The 12,891-nt window shown below is 40.1% G+C and overlaps 1 protein-coding gene across 1 annotated transcript; it reads left to right on the top strand.

Moving 5' to 3' along the window:
- Positions 1 to 8,431: 8,431 nt before the first annotated feature.
- Positions 8,432 to 10,424, top strand: LOC121054918 (F-box/FBD/LRR-repeat protein At5g53840-like). The gene is made up of 3 exons (XM_040525893.1): positions 8,432 to 9,433; positions 9,566 to 9,700; positions 9,839 to 10,424. Exons 1-3 carry the CDS (start codon positions 8,432 to 8,434, stop codon positions 10,199 to 10,201), a joined length of 1,500 nt encoding a protein of 499 aa, XP_040381827.1. The 3' UTR covers positions 10,202 to 10,424.
- Positions 10,425 to 12,891: the final 2,467 nt, after the last annotated feature.

The following is a 12,891-nucleotide window of genomic DNA, read 5'->3' as shown; positions in this document are numbered from 1 at the left end:
AATTTGGAATAATCTATGTTGTCATCAAAACTATAAATCTTCAAGCTAATTACAGATACATGTCTTCTGAGTTATGCATGGGAAAAAAATGATGCCTTTCCTTGGCATAATTTTTCGTGGTATAAGCATATATTCATATCATGTTTATGATCCTTCAAGTTTTGAGTCTCATTTGCCCCTTTCATCTTCATGAATTCATCCTTCCATTATCTTAAACGAGTTATGCCCCTTCTGTTCTCATGTTAAGTCATGCAATAACATTTTGAGTACAATTAGCTTGAAAAGTGATGTGGTTAGAAAGTGAAGAACCACAATAGGCACACCATCTGGAATTAGTCTTTTTCCCTGTATTCTGAAATGGAGGAGATATATATTTTCAAGGAAACTTTTATTTCTTATATTAAGCTAATGGTTGCACTTTTAGATTCAGTTAATCTGAGTGAATTCCCGAGACCTCACCACTGGTTCAGAAGACTGTGAAGCTAAGCCAAAATGGGCAACATTATTACTAGATTTAGATAAATATATATACATCCATATTTGTTACATACTTTTTTTACATGAGACTGAAATAAAGTGTTAAGCCACTAACTCTCGAATAACAACATGAAAATATTCACTTCGTGTTACAGGCTCTTTGATTTGGTCTCCAATTTGATCTGCTGATTCCTGCGAATAAAAAACTCCCAACATTAATTGCTACTGCACGTAATGTACTTTTTGGAATTGATAGAAGTTTGATCTATTGCCGTGCAGTCTTAATTCTAAGTCTAACATGAGCCAAATAGGCACACCATCTGGAATTATATTATAATTCTTAATTTCCTCAAGCAATCCATATGATCCAAACGTGCTCCAAAAACTTCACACTCGACATACTCAGTTAACCATATTCAGAACACAATAGATCAATTTATCTGATTCTGCCAAAAACTGGTCGTCACAGTCTCACAGATCTCCAGCAACTAATTACTTTGAAGATTGACAGCTTATATAACTATGTAATTGTGTCCATCTGGTTCTTTAGTTATGGTAACACGTCAGGAACGATGCAGTCGGATCAATACAATATTTTTTTCAGTTAGAACAAGGTCTGAAAAAACATTTGTAATAAGGAAGATATAAAAAGGGGAACCACAAGTAACATGGGGACAAATAGCCAAACAACTATAATGGACACAATTTTCCACAGAAAAGAAGATCCACAAGGAGGGAATGGACGAGGCATCTGTTGCTTCAAGAAATATTACTGATTTTGTTGATAACTAGTCAAGGGCCATATATTGCGTTGCAAAACATTTTCTTAGTAGTCATAAAAACAATATTCAGGTTTGTATCATGTCGTCATAACCTACTTGTTAACTGATTAGTGATCACAACCAAAATACAAACTTGAAACTTAACTTCGTTGATTTTGATGTTTTTTTTATGGTAGTCTATTACTCATTATAGGATTTAAATTGCAAACTAACTAATGATGAATCAGTAGAGGGTTTAATATTTAACGGGTTTCAATGTATGCTAGATAAATATAGGAAAAATGATCACCAAAGTTACATTAAACCAAGATTAGAGAACCAAATGTGCACTTGACAAATTGATGGACCTAGATGACACACCTCGTACAATTGTAAAATCAGCCGGCCGTGAATTTTCCTCAGCAATGTAGGATTGAAAATATTATCTAAAAGTGTAAGATTGCAGAGAATATCCTTTGCAACAAAATATATAGAAAATACCTTTAATTGCCTTTATTTTGCTATTTCAGAATCACAAATTATATAGATTTCGTTGTCAAAAGTAATTCACTGTTGCACATTTAAGATCTTTGAGTATTTCTTGAACTATTTCATTTGATCGGTTTTATATTTCTATTATTTTTTATACTAATATTATAACAATGAATTTTTTTATATTTGACAAAGATGGGGACCCAACATATTGTAGTTTCACACTATTCCAGAAATTCAAAATAGATTGATGCCATGGCAAACTGACCTGTATGACGCATTATTCTTAAATTTTTTTTGGTATATTTATGCAGATTCATCCTTTCAGGTTTTTTTACAGTATGTCTACCCAATTGTGCTTATTGCTGACCACTGTAGATCTAGTCAGGTCCATCAGGAGACTGTTCCAGAATTTCAAAATGGATTACATCTGTGTTATTGTAATGCCCTTATGTCTTTGAAATTTAGAATATAGGCTGGAAGTCTATCATTTGATACAAATGCAAATGTGTATTGATTATTTGCAAATCCAGATGTATCTTTTCAAATTTAATTTTCTGGAGTTTTTGCGAGCATGATTCTGTGATTGTGAAGAGGATTAAGTGTTATATGCAATAAGAAATGGTGAGAGCAAAAAACGGAGTTGTTATAGTGCTTGAAAGATCAATCTATTTTGGAGTTGCATCCGCAAGTACCATCGATCCATTTAATACGTACATTATTGTGATAATAGTATTCTATAATTAATAATCTTAATTGGAAGCAATATTATTGTTATAACAATGTTTTATTCCAATTATAACAGCAGTACGGTTATACACTAGTAAATGCTAAGCATTTTCAAACTGGCATTTTTTTATGAACTGATGCTATTGACCTACACTCAGTCATCAGGAGTTTTTTTGCAGGGTGTTGCAAATTTCAGTTTTAATTGTCTCTTATGCAATAAACAGGTTTGCTTCCGAACATTAGATTTGAAGGAAAAAGACCATTATATGTACCTGCATGACAAGCCGACCCAGATCGACATTATTCAATGTATGGTGTCTCCAACAAATTAGTATGCCAGCATATATGATGGGCTAGTCTGTAATAGTGGTGAGCTATTACAGATATGTCATCTATGACAGCTTAGAATATAGAGCCCTTGCAGATAATTGCAGCAGATATTAGGAACCATTATAGGTGATAATATTGACAACAATAGCGAAACACATACAATACAAATCCAATGCGTATATCACAAAGTGGTAGCACAAACATCACAAATTAATACAAATGCGTATGTATCACAACAAATCAAAATTTCCATTTCATACACTTTCAGTTCACACACATATCACAAATCAAAGGGCATATGTATCACAATACATCAAAATTTGCATCAAAGTAAAAATTTAAGAGGGAAGGGGAGGAACCTGACTTGAGCAAAGGCGGAAATGGAGTGGAGTGTCGATGAAGGTGCACTGATGTTGAGGGGGTGGTTAGTTTTGGGCCGTGGATGTTGACGTCAATAGGGCATGAGATAAGGGGGGTGGTGAGGCACGAGCGGCACCAGGGATGAGGGAGGCCAACATGAAGATGGATATTGAGATGGGCCACTGGGTTGATGAGGACACATGTCAACAACATAGAGTTGTTGGGTATGTTCTCGCATGATGAGCAGTCGCTTGATCCTAGCATTGAATGGAGTGGGCTACTAGATCTAGTTGCCTCAAACTCTATGACCGCTGGACTGAACACCTCGATTAGGGATTGCTGGATCTTAGTTGGGGGCAAAAAGGTGGGCTGGATCCGGTCGATAAATTTTACCATTGCCAGGTGCACCGTTCCTGCCATCAGGGTGGAGCAGCGCCAATAACTTCATTAGGATGATTTGATCAAGGATGGTTGTTGATGCCGGAACCCTGATCTAGCTGCATATGTTGCTGTTGTAGAAGAGTTCAAAGCTGGTTGTCAGTTTTAAACTACAAGACCCCCTGCCATTATTTCAAATATGATTGTTTTTAGCCTATCACTTTAAATGATATGTGGTCCGTGAGAAAGTTCCGTGAGAAAGCTTTCAGCATATATTGCAGATAGTCATGAATACCAGTGTATCGCTTTAGTTCATGTATACATGATCATCTTTGGTCAGAATTAAATTTTTTGACATTGGTGAAAGAGTATTTACCGAGGAATATAAAGTATGCGCTCTCTCTGTTTCACCATATATACTATCTTCAAAGTAAGCATTTCAAAATATTTTCTCACTGACAAATATCAAGGCACCATTGACATGTCATTATATCGAGATTGCGTTCATGGTCTTTCTCATTACAATGATTTTGTGGGCAAATATTAATTATGAAAAATATATAATATACTCTTGAACCTTGTATACCGACAAGAAAGATTTGACAAAATATTAGTTTGCGGAACCTAGATTCCAAAGCTAGAAAGTGCAGGGTGCCTAAATTCTCGGAGATAAGCAATTCAATTATATAAAGAGCATGGAAAATACTCACAAAAGATAAAATATCAACAGATCCAAGTTTGGGATAGGTATAGGTCGGGCGACCACCAAGCTCTACCGCTGCCTCCTCCATTATCATGAATCGATCACAAGATTAAAAAAATAGTTTATTGTTGGAAAGTATACTATTAGTTTCATGTGATCGATGACACAGCTAGCGTGCTCCGCCACAAGAAAACAAAGGTGATGCAAAGTGTGAAGTGATCATAATAAATCAGTACATAAGTAATTAGTATACGTCTATGCCTATTAGATATTTTCTAGGAAACCAAAAAAGATACCAACACATTATATGACATCCTAGCAGTAGATTACCACGGTCTCTAAAGATCGAAACACCGTAGCTAGAGAATTTTTTAGATAATGGATTAAACCGCCTCTACACCCTAAAAGATGTACGCAGCCCCACCGTAGCTAGAGATTACTCTTCAACCATTTCACACAAGCAAATCCTGGCAATAAATGGAGATTGGCTGCAGTGTAGTGGAGAGACACGTGACAGAATTGTTGCCGCAAGCCGCCAAGCCCAGTGCAGCCGGTGATAAAAGGCGATTACACCCAATTCATTTTGACACTCCAATCCTGTCATGTTTCCTCCCAGCATCAATTGTTGCAAAAAGAGAGAAAGAGAGAGAGAGGTAGAGGTTCTCTCGTTCGATGGTTGAGCCATACTAAGGTGCTCCATCTTACCTTTGGGGTGGTAAGAGTCAATGGTGAATCCTAACCATTGATTTATTTTATTGATTATGTACTGCTAAATATAATTCCACCTCTTCATTAATAAATCATAGCAATAAAAGAAATAATTAATGCCTATAGTTATCCTTTCCAAGTTTGATAACGCATGCAATGGAAGGTGCATACCAAATTTTATACTTTGCAAAACAAATATGCTTAACATTTCAAAGTGGTATACTATATAAATTTTCAAGTTCCCAATACAGGAAATAAAATATAAATATATTTGAAATTATGAATATTTGAATTGTCCCCAAGCATCAAAATGCATATAACCTAAGTATTGATACTATTCTAGTATCATATTTGAATTCTGCAAATTTAAACATAAACTTTAAATTTTTATTCAGGTTGTACATACATATGGTGTTGAAGATTTGAAAGTAATTAAAAATTAGGATTTGTAAAAATATGACAGGCCGATCATGCATGCATTTATTACCTACTTTATTGGCCCCAATGCATTCTATAGCAGGTTAAATATTTTTATTTTCTACCATGTATTACCTCCAATGAGGTAAGATTAATGACATCCGTTAGATTAGTCTCAAATGGATGGTCCAAACTAAATATGGAGTACTGTAAAATAGTCCTCGATCGATTGCTCGCAAACCTCAATCCAAAAATTCATGTCGCAAGAGATGCTGCAGCAACAGGTACAGCCGCTAAGGGCCATGTACGTCCGCGCTGCTTTTGATTATTTGATTTGCACTACCAAAGCAAATGCAAATATATATCTAGTTTTTTTGATAGATAGCAGCAAAACTTTTTTCCAATACAAATTATATAAAAAAACAAGGGACCATGTGATAATATGATTTTCAGAAAAGTGGGTTGTTCTAACTTGCCAAAAATTCTGATCAAATGATAAATTAACTTTGAGGAATTTCTAGATGATACCATGTGCAGGCTTTTGTACATGTTTTATTCACAATTTTCTGAACTTATCATCTGTAGTATGTGAACTCATAATCCTAATTCTAAAAATTTGCAAGATTATTTTCTGAATGTGGGCTGCTTATATGTGAATTTCATAACCTTGGACAATTATCATATGCCAGATTTCCACCTCAGTATTAAAGTTTAGGAAGTAATAGTCTGAAATGCTCTTTCTAAACCTCACACCAGAAAAGCCTTAGTTGCGTCTAACTAAACATCGGTAGGAATTTTGTGAACTCTAAGAAGTTTTTTTGTAACATGAATCCCCTCTACTGAAACTTGCTGTTCTCGCCAAATGCAGGTTGCTCTCCTAGTTCGGAGGTTTGTAATGACATCATAATATATACGTTGCTGCGGTTTTTACCAAAATGATCTAAATTATTAACTGTAATGGTGTAATCATGCATCAAATAAGCCGAGTCATTAGCTGTATTGTTGTTCTAGTTCTTAACTGTGTTTCTAGTTCTTAACTGCTTGATTGCTGACATTATGCAACTTTGCGACAACCTTCAACATGCTGTTTCCATCTTTCTTTTTTATGTAAGATTATAGTCATGATCTATATTTTGTGATGAATAATTAGCCTGTAAAATTTATAGAATTTGGTTTGAAAATGGTTATGATGTTGGTATGAGTATGTGTGACTAATGTGGGTCAGGTTGCGATATCTGTGCCCGAAAACGGTTTGTTTGTCTATGTGTGCAGGTGACTTGAGGTTAGCTATAGTCAATGATGAGGACCATGACTAGGTTCAAGGAGGAACCGAGATCTGTATGGTCGGGATGCTATATGACATGGTTAGACTAATTGTGATTCTCGGAGGTCAATATCGGTCAACGATGGTGGGATCGTGACTAGGCTCAGGGACGAGCTGAGGTCGGGATGATCGAGTATGCCAGGTGACGATGTTGAATACGAGGTGACAATGTTGAATACGAGGTGACATATGGTGGAGGAACACCGTGTTGGATGGAATCATAACAGACTTCACATGTTGCATGTGGAAGCACCAGAAAATATGGAAGAAATTGCGAAGAAAATTAGAGTTTGATTGATGAAGAAATAAAGAAAAAGAGGACAGAGAAAATACATGCTACAGTACACGAGGTACTGTAGCATGCGTGGATGTGAGGTGTAGCGTGCCTGGACTAATCAGATTTGTTCACGTGTACGTATGGAATTAATCCTGGCTGGTGGCTGTACGTATGCATGCATAAGCAGGCCGAGCCGTATAGGAGTTTAATTGGTTCGGCCGGCCGCGGGAGTGCGGTTCGGCCAGGGAGTTCGTTTCGGCCGGCCGTGCGCCCACGGCTAATTAAGTCCAAGTCTAATTGATACATTTATTTTGATATAAATAGGTACTGAGAGCTATGTTTTTAATGTGTTTTTTGTGAGATTTAGTATTAGAAAATTAGATAATAGTTATTGATTATAGATCAAGAAGCGCTGTTGGTGCGGTTTGTAAATATCAGTTGATACAACAAAGTTGAGAGCATCCAATCTACGTCTCCTGCTTTTATCTACTGGTGGTTTTCTAGATCCTGACGATCTGATCGGCGGCACAGGAGCGGCAGGATAAAGTTAATCTCAGGAGCGGCGTAACCAGATTGATGGCGGCATAGCAGCGGCGTCAGAGGTAATATTAGGAGCAGCATAACCGGAGGTAATCTTTTATTTCCGCTAAAATATTTTTTAGGTTCTGGTTGTACCTACCATTCACCCTTCTCTGTTGGATTTGTTATACTCTGTTTCGATCCTACATTTTACTCCACAAAGTACTAACTAAATCTTCATTTACTTTGAGCATATATTTTGTCTTGCAGTTGCTCTTGCACTCAAAGGAAAGCTACTGATGTGAATTAAATTTTTATTGATCTATATAGGGCTCTTGGAAGGATTTGTACTATATATGTAATCTTTTGACAAACACAAATCTAGATAATACTAGAAAGTCTCTTACATTGTGAAACTGCGAAAGTATTAGTCTCATGGGATCAATGGCATATCTAGCTACACCACAAGAAAACAAAGGTTAGCATGGAAAGTGTGAAGCGGTAAGAATAAATCAGTACATATCTATCTATACCTCTAGGAAACCAAAAAGGATATATACGACGGTTGATTCAACACTCCATCCTGGCCGTAGATTACCGTGGACTCTGAAAATGGAAACACCCTAGCAAATCAAATCAATAAATAGATTAGCTGTAGTGGTGGTGGAGATACATGTGACAGAATTGCATGCTGCCGCAAGCCGCCAAACCCAGTACAGCAAATTTGAAACTCCACTCCACTCCCCTCCTGTTTCCTCCCCCCATCCATTGTTGCAAACCTTTTGAGAGAGAAACCGTTCCTCCCGGCGCCTCGCGACGCCAACGGCACATACGCTCGTCGTCGTTTCCGGCCAGGTTCGTGCATGATGCTTGTTCGATCGAATCGCACGCAAACCTCAATTCATGTCCTTCATTCAGATCTCTCTCTCTCGTGGTTTTCAGGTAATCCCCGATCGATGGCTCCTCAGCGCGAGTCCAAGAGGCGCCGCAGCCGCTGTGGGTTCCCCAAGAAGGGCCATGTCTGCGCTGCCGCCGACGCTGATGGTGGTGGCGCCGGCTCGCAGCTGCCCTCCCCGGAGGCGGAGAAGAAGACCAAGGTCGACGGAGCAGCCGCAAGCCAAGATCCGCCGCAGACAGACAAGATCAGCGCGCTCCCCGACGACGTCCTCCGCAGCATCATCTCCTTCCTCCCGACGGTAGATGCCGCCCAGACGCAGGCGCTCTCCACCAGATGGCGCCCCCTGTGGCGCTACGCGCCCCTAAACCTCGACGACGGTGAGCTCAACCTCTCGGAGGACATCATCCCGGGCGCGATCTCGACGATCCTCTCCGCGCACCATGGCCCCATCTGGCGCTTCTCCGTCACCAAGCTCGCCCGCGTCAACGAGTTCCTCGGCGATATAGTCTCCGCCCTGGAAGCCATGCTGCGGCACCAGACGATCAGCAGCCTCAGCGAGCTCCGTCTCCACTACAGGCCGAGCACGACGGCGCCGGACCCGCTTCCGCCCGCCGCGCTGAGGTTCTCGCTCCTCCGGGTCGCGAGCTTCGGCCACTGCAGCCTACCCGACGGCGACGGCGCCATCGGGCCCGGGGGCGTCGTCTTCCCGAATCTGCAGGAGCTCACGCTGCTGGACATCTCCAACTCGGAGGCCACCCTCCACGCCATCGTCTCGGCGTGCCCTGCGATCAGGAGCTTGCTGCTGTGCGACAACGACGCGTTCCGCCACGTGCAGGTCAGATCCGGGACACTGGTAAGCCTCGGGTTGTGCTCGCGGAGCTCGCAGTTGGAAGAACTCGTCATCGAGGACACTCCCAACCTGGAGAGGCTGCTCATGTTCAGATCACCTCGCAAGCTACCTAGGGTTGTTCGTGTGATCTCTGCACCCAAACTTGAGGTTCTTGGCTGCCTCTCCAATGGTGTCACTGAACAAGAGTTTGGAATGACTTATATTATGCCGGTTAGTACATGCTACCCCATGCGTTCTATATGTTTTTTTTCTCTTTTCTTTGCTTTTGTACATACTTTGTCTGGTCGATCGATTTAATCCAAATGATTTTTTATTTTCTGTTCCATGCATGGATTGTTTCAGCAAACACTCATGGTCGATTCGATTGCAATGCTGCGCACCGTGAAGATCCTGGCATTTAGAATTGATGAGACTAGCCTAACTGCAGCCATCCATGTCCTCAGATGCTTTCCGTGCTTGCAGAAGCTTGATATTACGGTGAACTGTCTTCTTAGTTTGATTTTTGGTACCTCAATATTCCACGTTCTGATTAATTAGATGTGACTGATTATATTGTTCTTTTAACTGAATTTGCTGTGATTTATGTTTGAGTGGACATATTTTTGTACTTTTCAGCTGGCCGAAGGATTATTTTATCCACAGATAGATCATAATGGTGCTATACACAACACTGCTACTGTTGAATGTCTGGACTTCCATCTCAAAAAAATGGTGCTAAGAAATTATAGATGCAAGAAATCATATGCTGCCTTTGCAAAATTCTTTGTTATGAAGGCAAGAGTGCTCGAGCTACTGACAATTCGGACTTGTGTGGGATTGAACAAAAGGTGGCTGTCTAGTCACCGCAAGCTACTCTACTCAAGGAAGAAGGTTTCTGCAAATATTCGAATTGAATTTTCAGCTGACGATTATTTTGTGGATTACAAGAACGGAGAACGTACTCATCAGCTATTAGTAGCTGATCCCTTCGATGACTGATCTCGGGATTGCTGTTAACTAGGGATCAATATGTTTGTCCAAGCAAGACGTGATGTCTTGATTGTTTGTTGTCTCGACTCTCGAAGTGTGTTTGTCCAAACAAGACATGTTGATTTTTTGCTGTCCTTGCATTCGGATATTATATATGTAGTGTTCATGGTCTTTGTGTTTCAAGCATGCAATAGTATGCATATCTTCAAGAATATGATTGTTAATGTACTGTAGCTAGCAAGCATACATTCTTCTGCAAAACTAAACTAAAGAAGTTGTGCCGATGCAAATTTTACATGCTTCCGTTCTACAGAACACATGTAGAAATCAGATATATGCTTATTAATTTTATGGATTGTGTCACGCCCAGAAATTTACATCAAATTTCTGAACAATAGCATGTATTAAATCTCGGTTCAGGAATTAGCCCGAGTACACTATGATAAATTAATACACAGTTCTACGACTTAAAAACAAATAAAAATAATAATATATCAAAAAGCAGCGGAAAAAGAAACAAGACTAAACCATCTAATATTCAGCTTCAGCTGGTAAAGACGGCTCCACACCACAGGCATTCTCGACGGCGGACTGAACCTCACTTCAACCTTCGGAATAACCTTCTCCTGATACAGGCTCTGGCACTTCTCTGGTAGGGGGAAAATTAAGCAATGCTAAGAACAAACCACCGTACTCAACAAGTAACACCCAAGATAGGGAAAGTAATAAATGCAATAGGATACAAGAATAGACTAAGGTTAAATTTGCACAACGCGGCAGTAATTTAGCAAAATAGTAGATAAAATAGATTGAATAAAAGTAAAGTAAATTAAGAGTTAAAATAATCATCCACTGTCCAACGTTACACTACGTTGCAACATGCCCAAACCACTATCGAACGTTACATCACGTAGCGACAGGGTCAACCCTCTGCCCAATGTTACACCACGTTGACAGGGTCAAACCAGTTCCAAGTTCATCAAGTTATTAAAGTTTCGATTAATCTCGGCGAATCTGTTAGTTCGCCCAATAACCGTGGCACGGCTATTCGAGTAGTTTTACTCTACAGAGGTGTACAACTTTACGCACAAGACATGACTCCCAAGCATGTTATCATACCCCAATGTATCACCACGATACCTTAGTACAGAAACCATGATAAGACCTTTCACCTAACCCTTCCTAGACAATCGCACCACACTTCAGGTTTCGTCCCCTCCTTTACACCAAGTCAGGCATCCCCCTCTTATTCCTAGGTGAATTCGGAAGCAGCATAGTACCATCGTTACACCACGATTTCCATCCAAACTCCATCACGCCTACTCTTGCCTGGGTACGTCGAATAGGGACAAGCTAGATTACGTATAAGTCTCACCGTTGCCTACTCTGGCTTGTGGTTAGTACATGTAAGACTTCTAGGGTTTTCTGAGAACCGGTCCTTAATTGCCATGGGCATGACTCTCAAAAGCAAGCACCCACAGCCCACCATAAGCAATATTTTAGTTGTATTTAATCCACGTCAAGAAGTTAATCATGATCATAACCATTAAAGGTCTATCAAAGTCTAATCAATAATTAAATAATAATTGGTGTGAGCTGGTTGAACTAAGCATGGCTAAGCATTGCCTAAGCCTGTTTCTGGTCAAATTAATCCTGGGATAACAATAGTGGGAATCAACGGGTACAAAGGTAAATACCCAATAGATAAATAAAATAAATAGATTTGTATAAAACAATGCATGTTTGAATTAAAAGCGGGGGATTTTATAATCATAGGTTCAATATGATCAAAGAAGGGTACCACTTGCCTTGCTCAGACCCACGAGGAACTTCGGCGACGACTTCGAGAATGGACGACGCTGCGACGGGGTCAAAACCTACGACAAACAAGACAAAACAAGCAAAAATAGAATATAAAACTACTGAAACAGAGAAGGAAACTATTTTTAATGAATTCTTGACATTTTCCTAGATTTAATGAAATTTGAATAGATGAAAATGGAAACTAGATGAATTAGTTATGAATTTTAGAAGATTAACTGTGTTTTTAAACTAAACAGGAAAACCTTATTGATTTATTGCGCAATTAACTGGAGGCGATGACGTCAGCGAGGAGAGAGCAGGAATGCTGACGGCTGGGCCCACTTGGCAGTGAGACAGAGAGGGGAAAGGGGCTGACAGTGGGGGCCCACATAAGAGAGACAGAGAGAGAAAGGAGAGCTGAGAGGTGGGGTCCACCCGTCAGGAGAGCGAGGGCTGACGGGTTGGGCCCACATGTCTGAGAGGGGAAACAGAGAGGGGAGGGGAGCTCTGCTCCCGCCGAACGGCATGGCGGGCAGCCCGCGGCGGAGGGGCGGTGATGCCGATCGGTGTCACGCCCAGAAATTTACACCAAATTTCTGAACAATAGCATGTATTAAATCTCGATCCAGGCATCAGCCCGAGTACACACTATGACAAATTAATACACAGTTCCATGACTTAAAAACAAATAAAAACATTTATCTATCGAAATGCAGCGGAAAAGGAAAACAAAACTAGACCATCTAATCTTCAGCTTCAGCTAGCGAAGACGGCTCCACACCACAGGCATTCTTGACGGCGGACTGAACCTTACTTCAACCTTCGGAACAACCTTCTTCTGACACAAGCTCTGGCACTTGCTCTGGTGGGGAAAAATTAAGCAAGGCTGAGTACAA

This window comes from Oryza brachyantha, chromosome 7, assembly GCF_000231095.2.
Source record: "Oryza brachyantha chromosome 7, ObraRS2, whole genome shotgun sequence".
Taxonomy (NCBI): domain Eukaryota; kingdom Viridiplantae; phylum Streptophyta; class Magnoliopsida; order Poales; family Poaceae; genus Oryza; species Oryza brachyantha.
The sequence above is the reverse complement of the archived record's forward strand: the minus strand, read 5'-3'. Positions and strand labels throughout refer to the sequence as shown.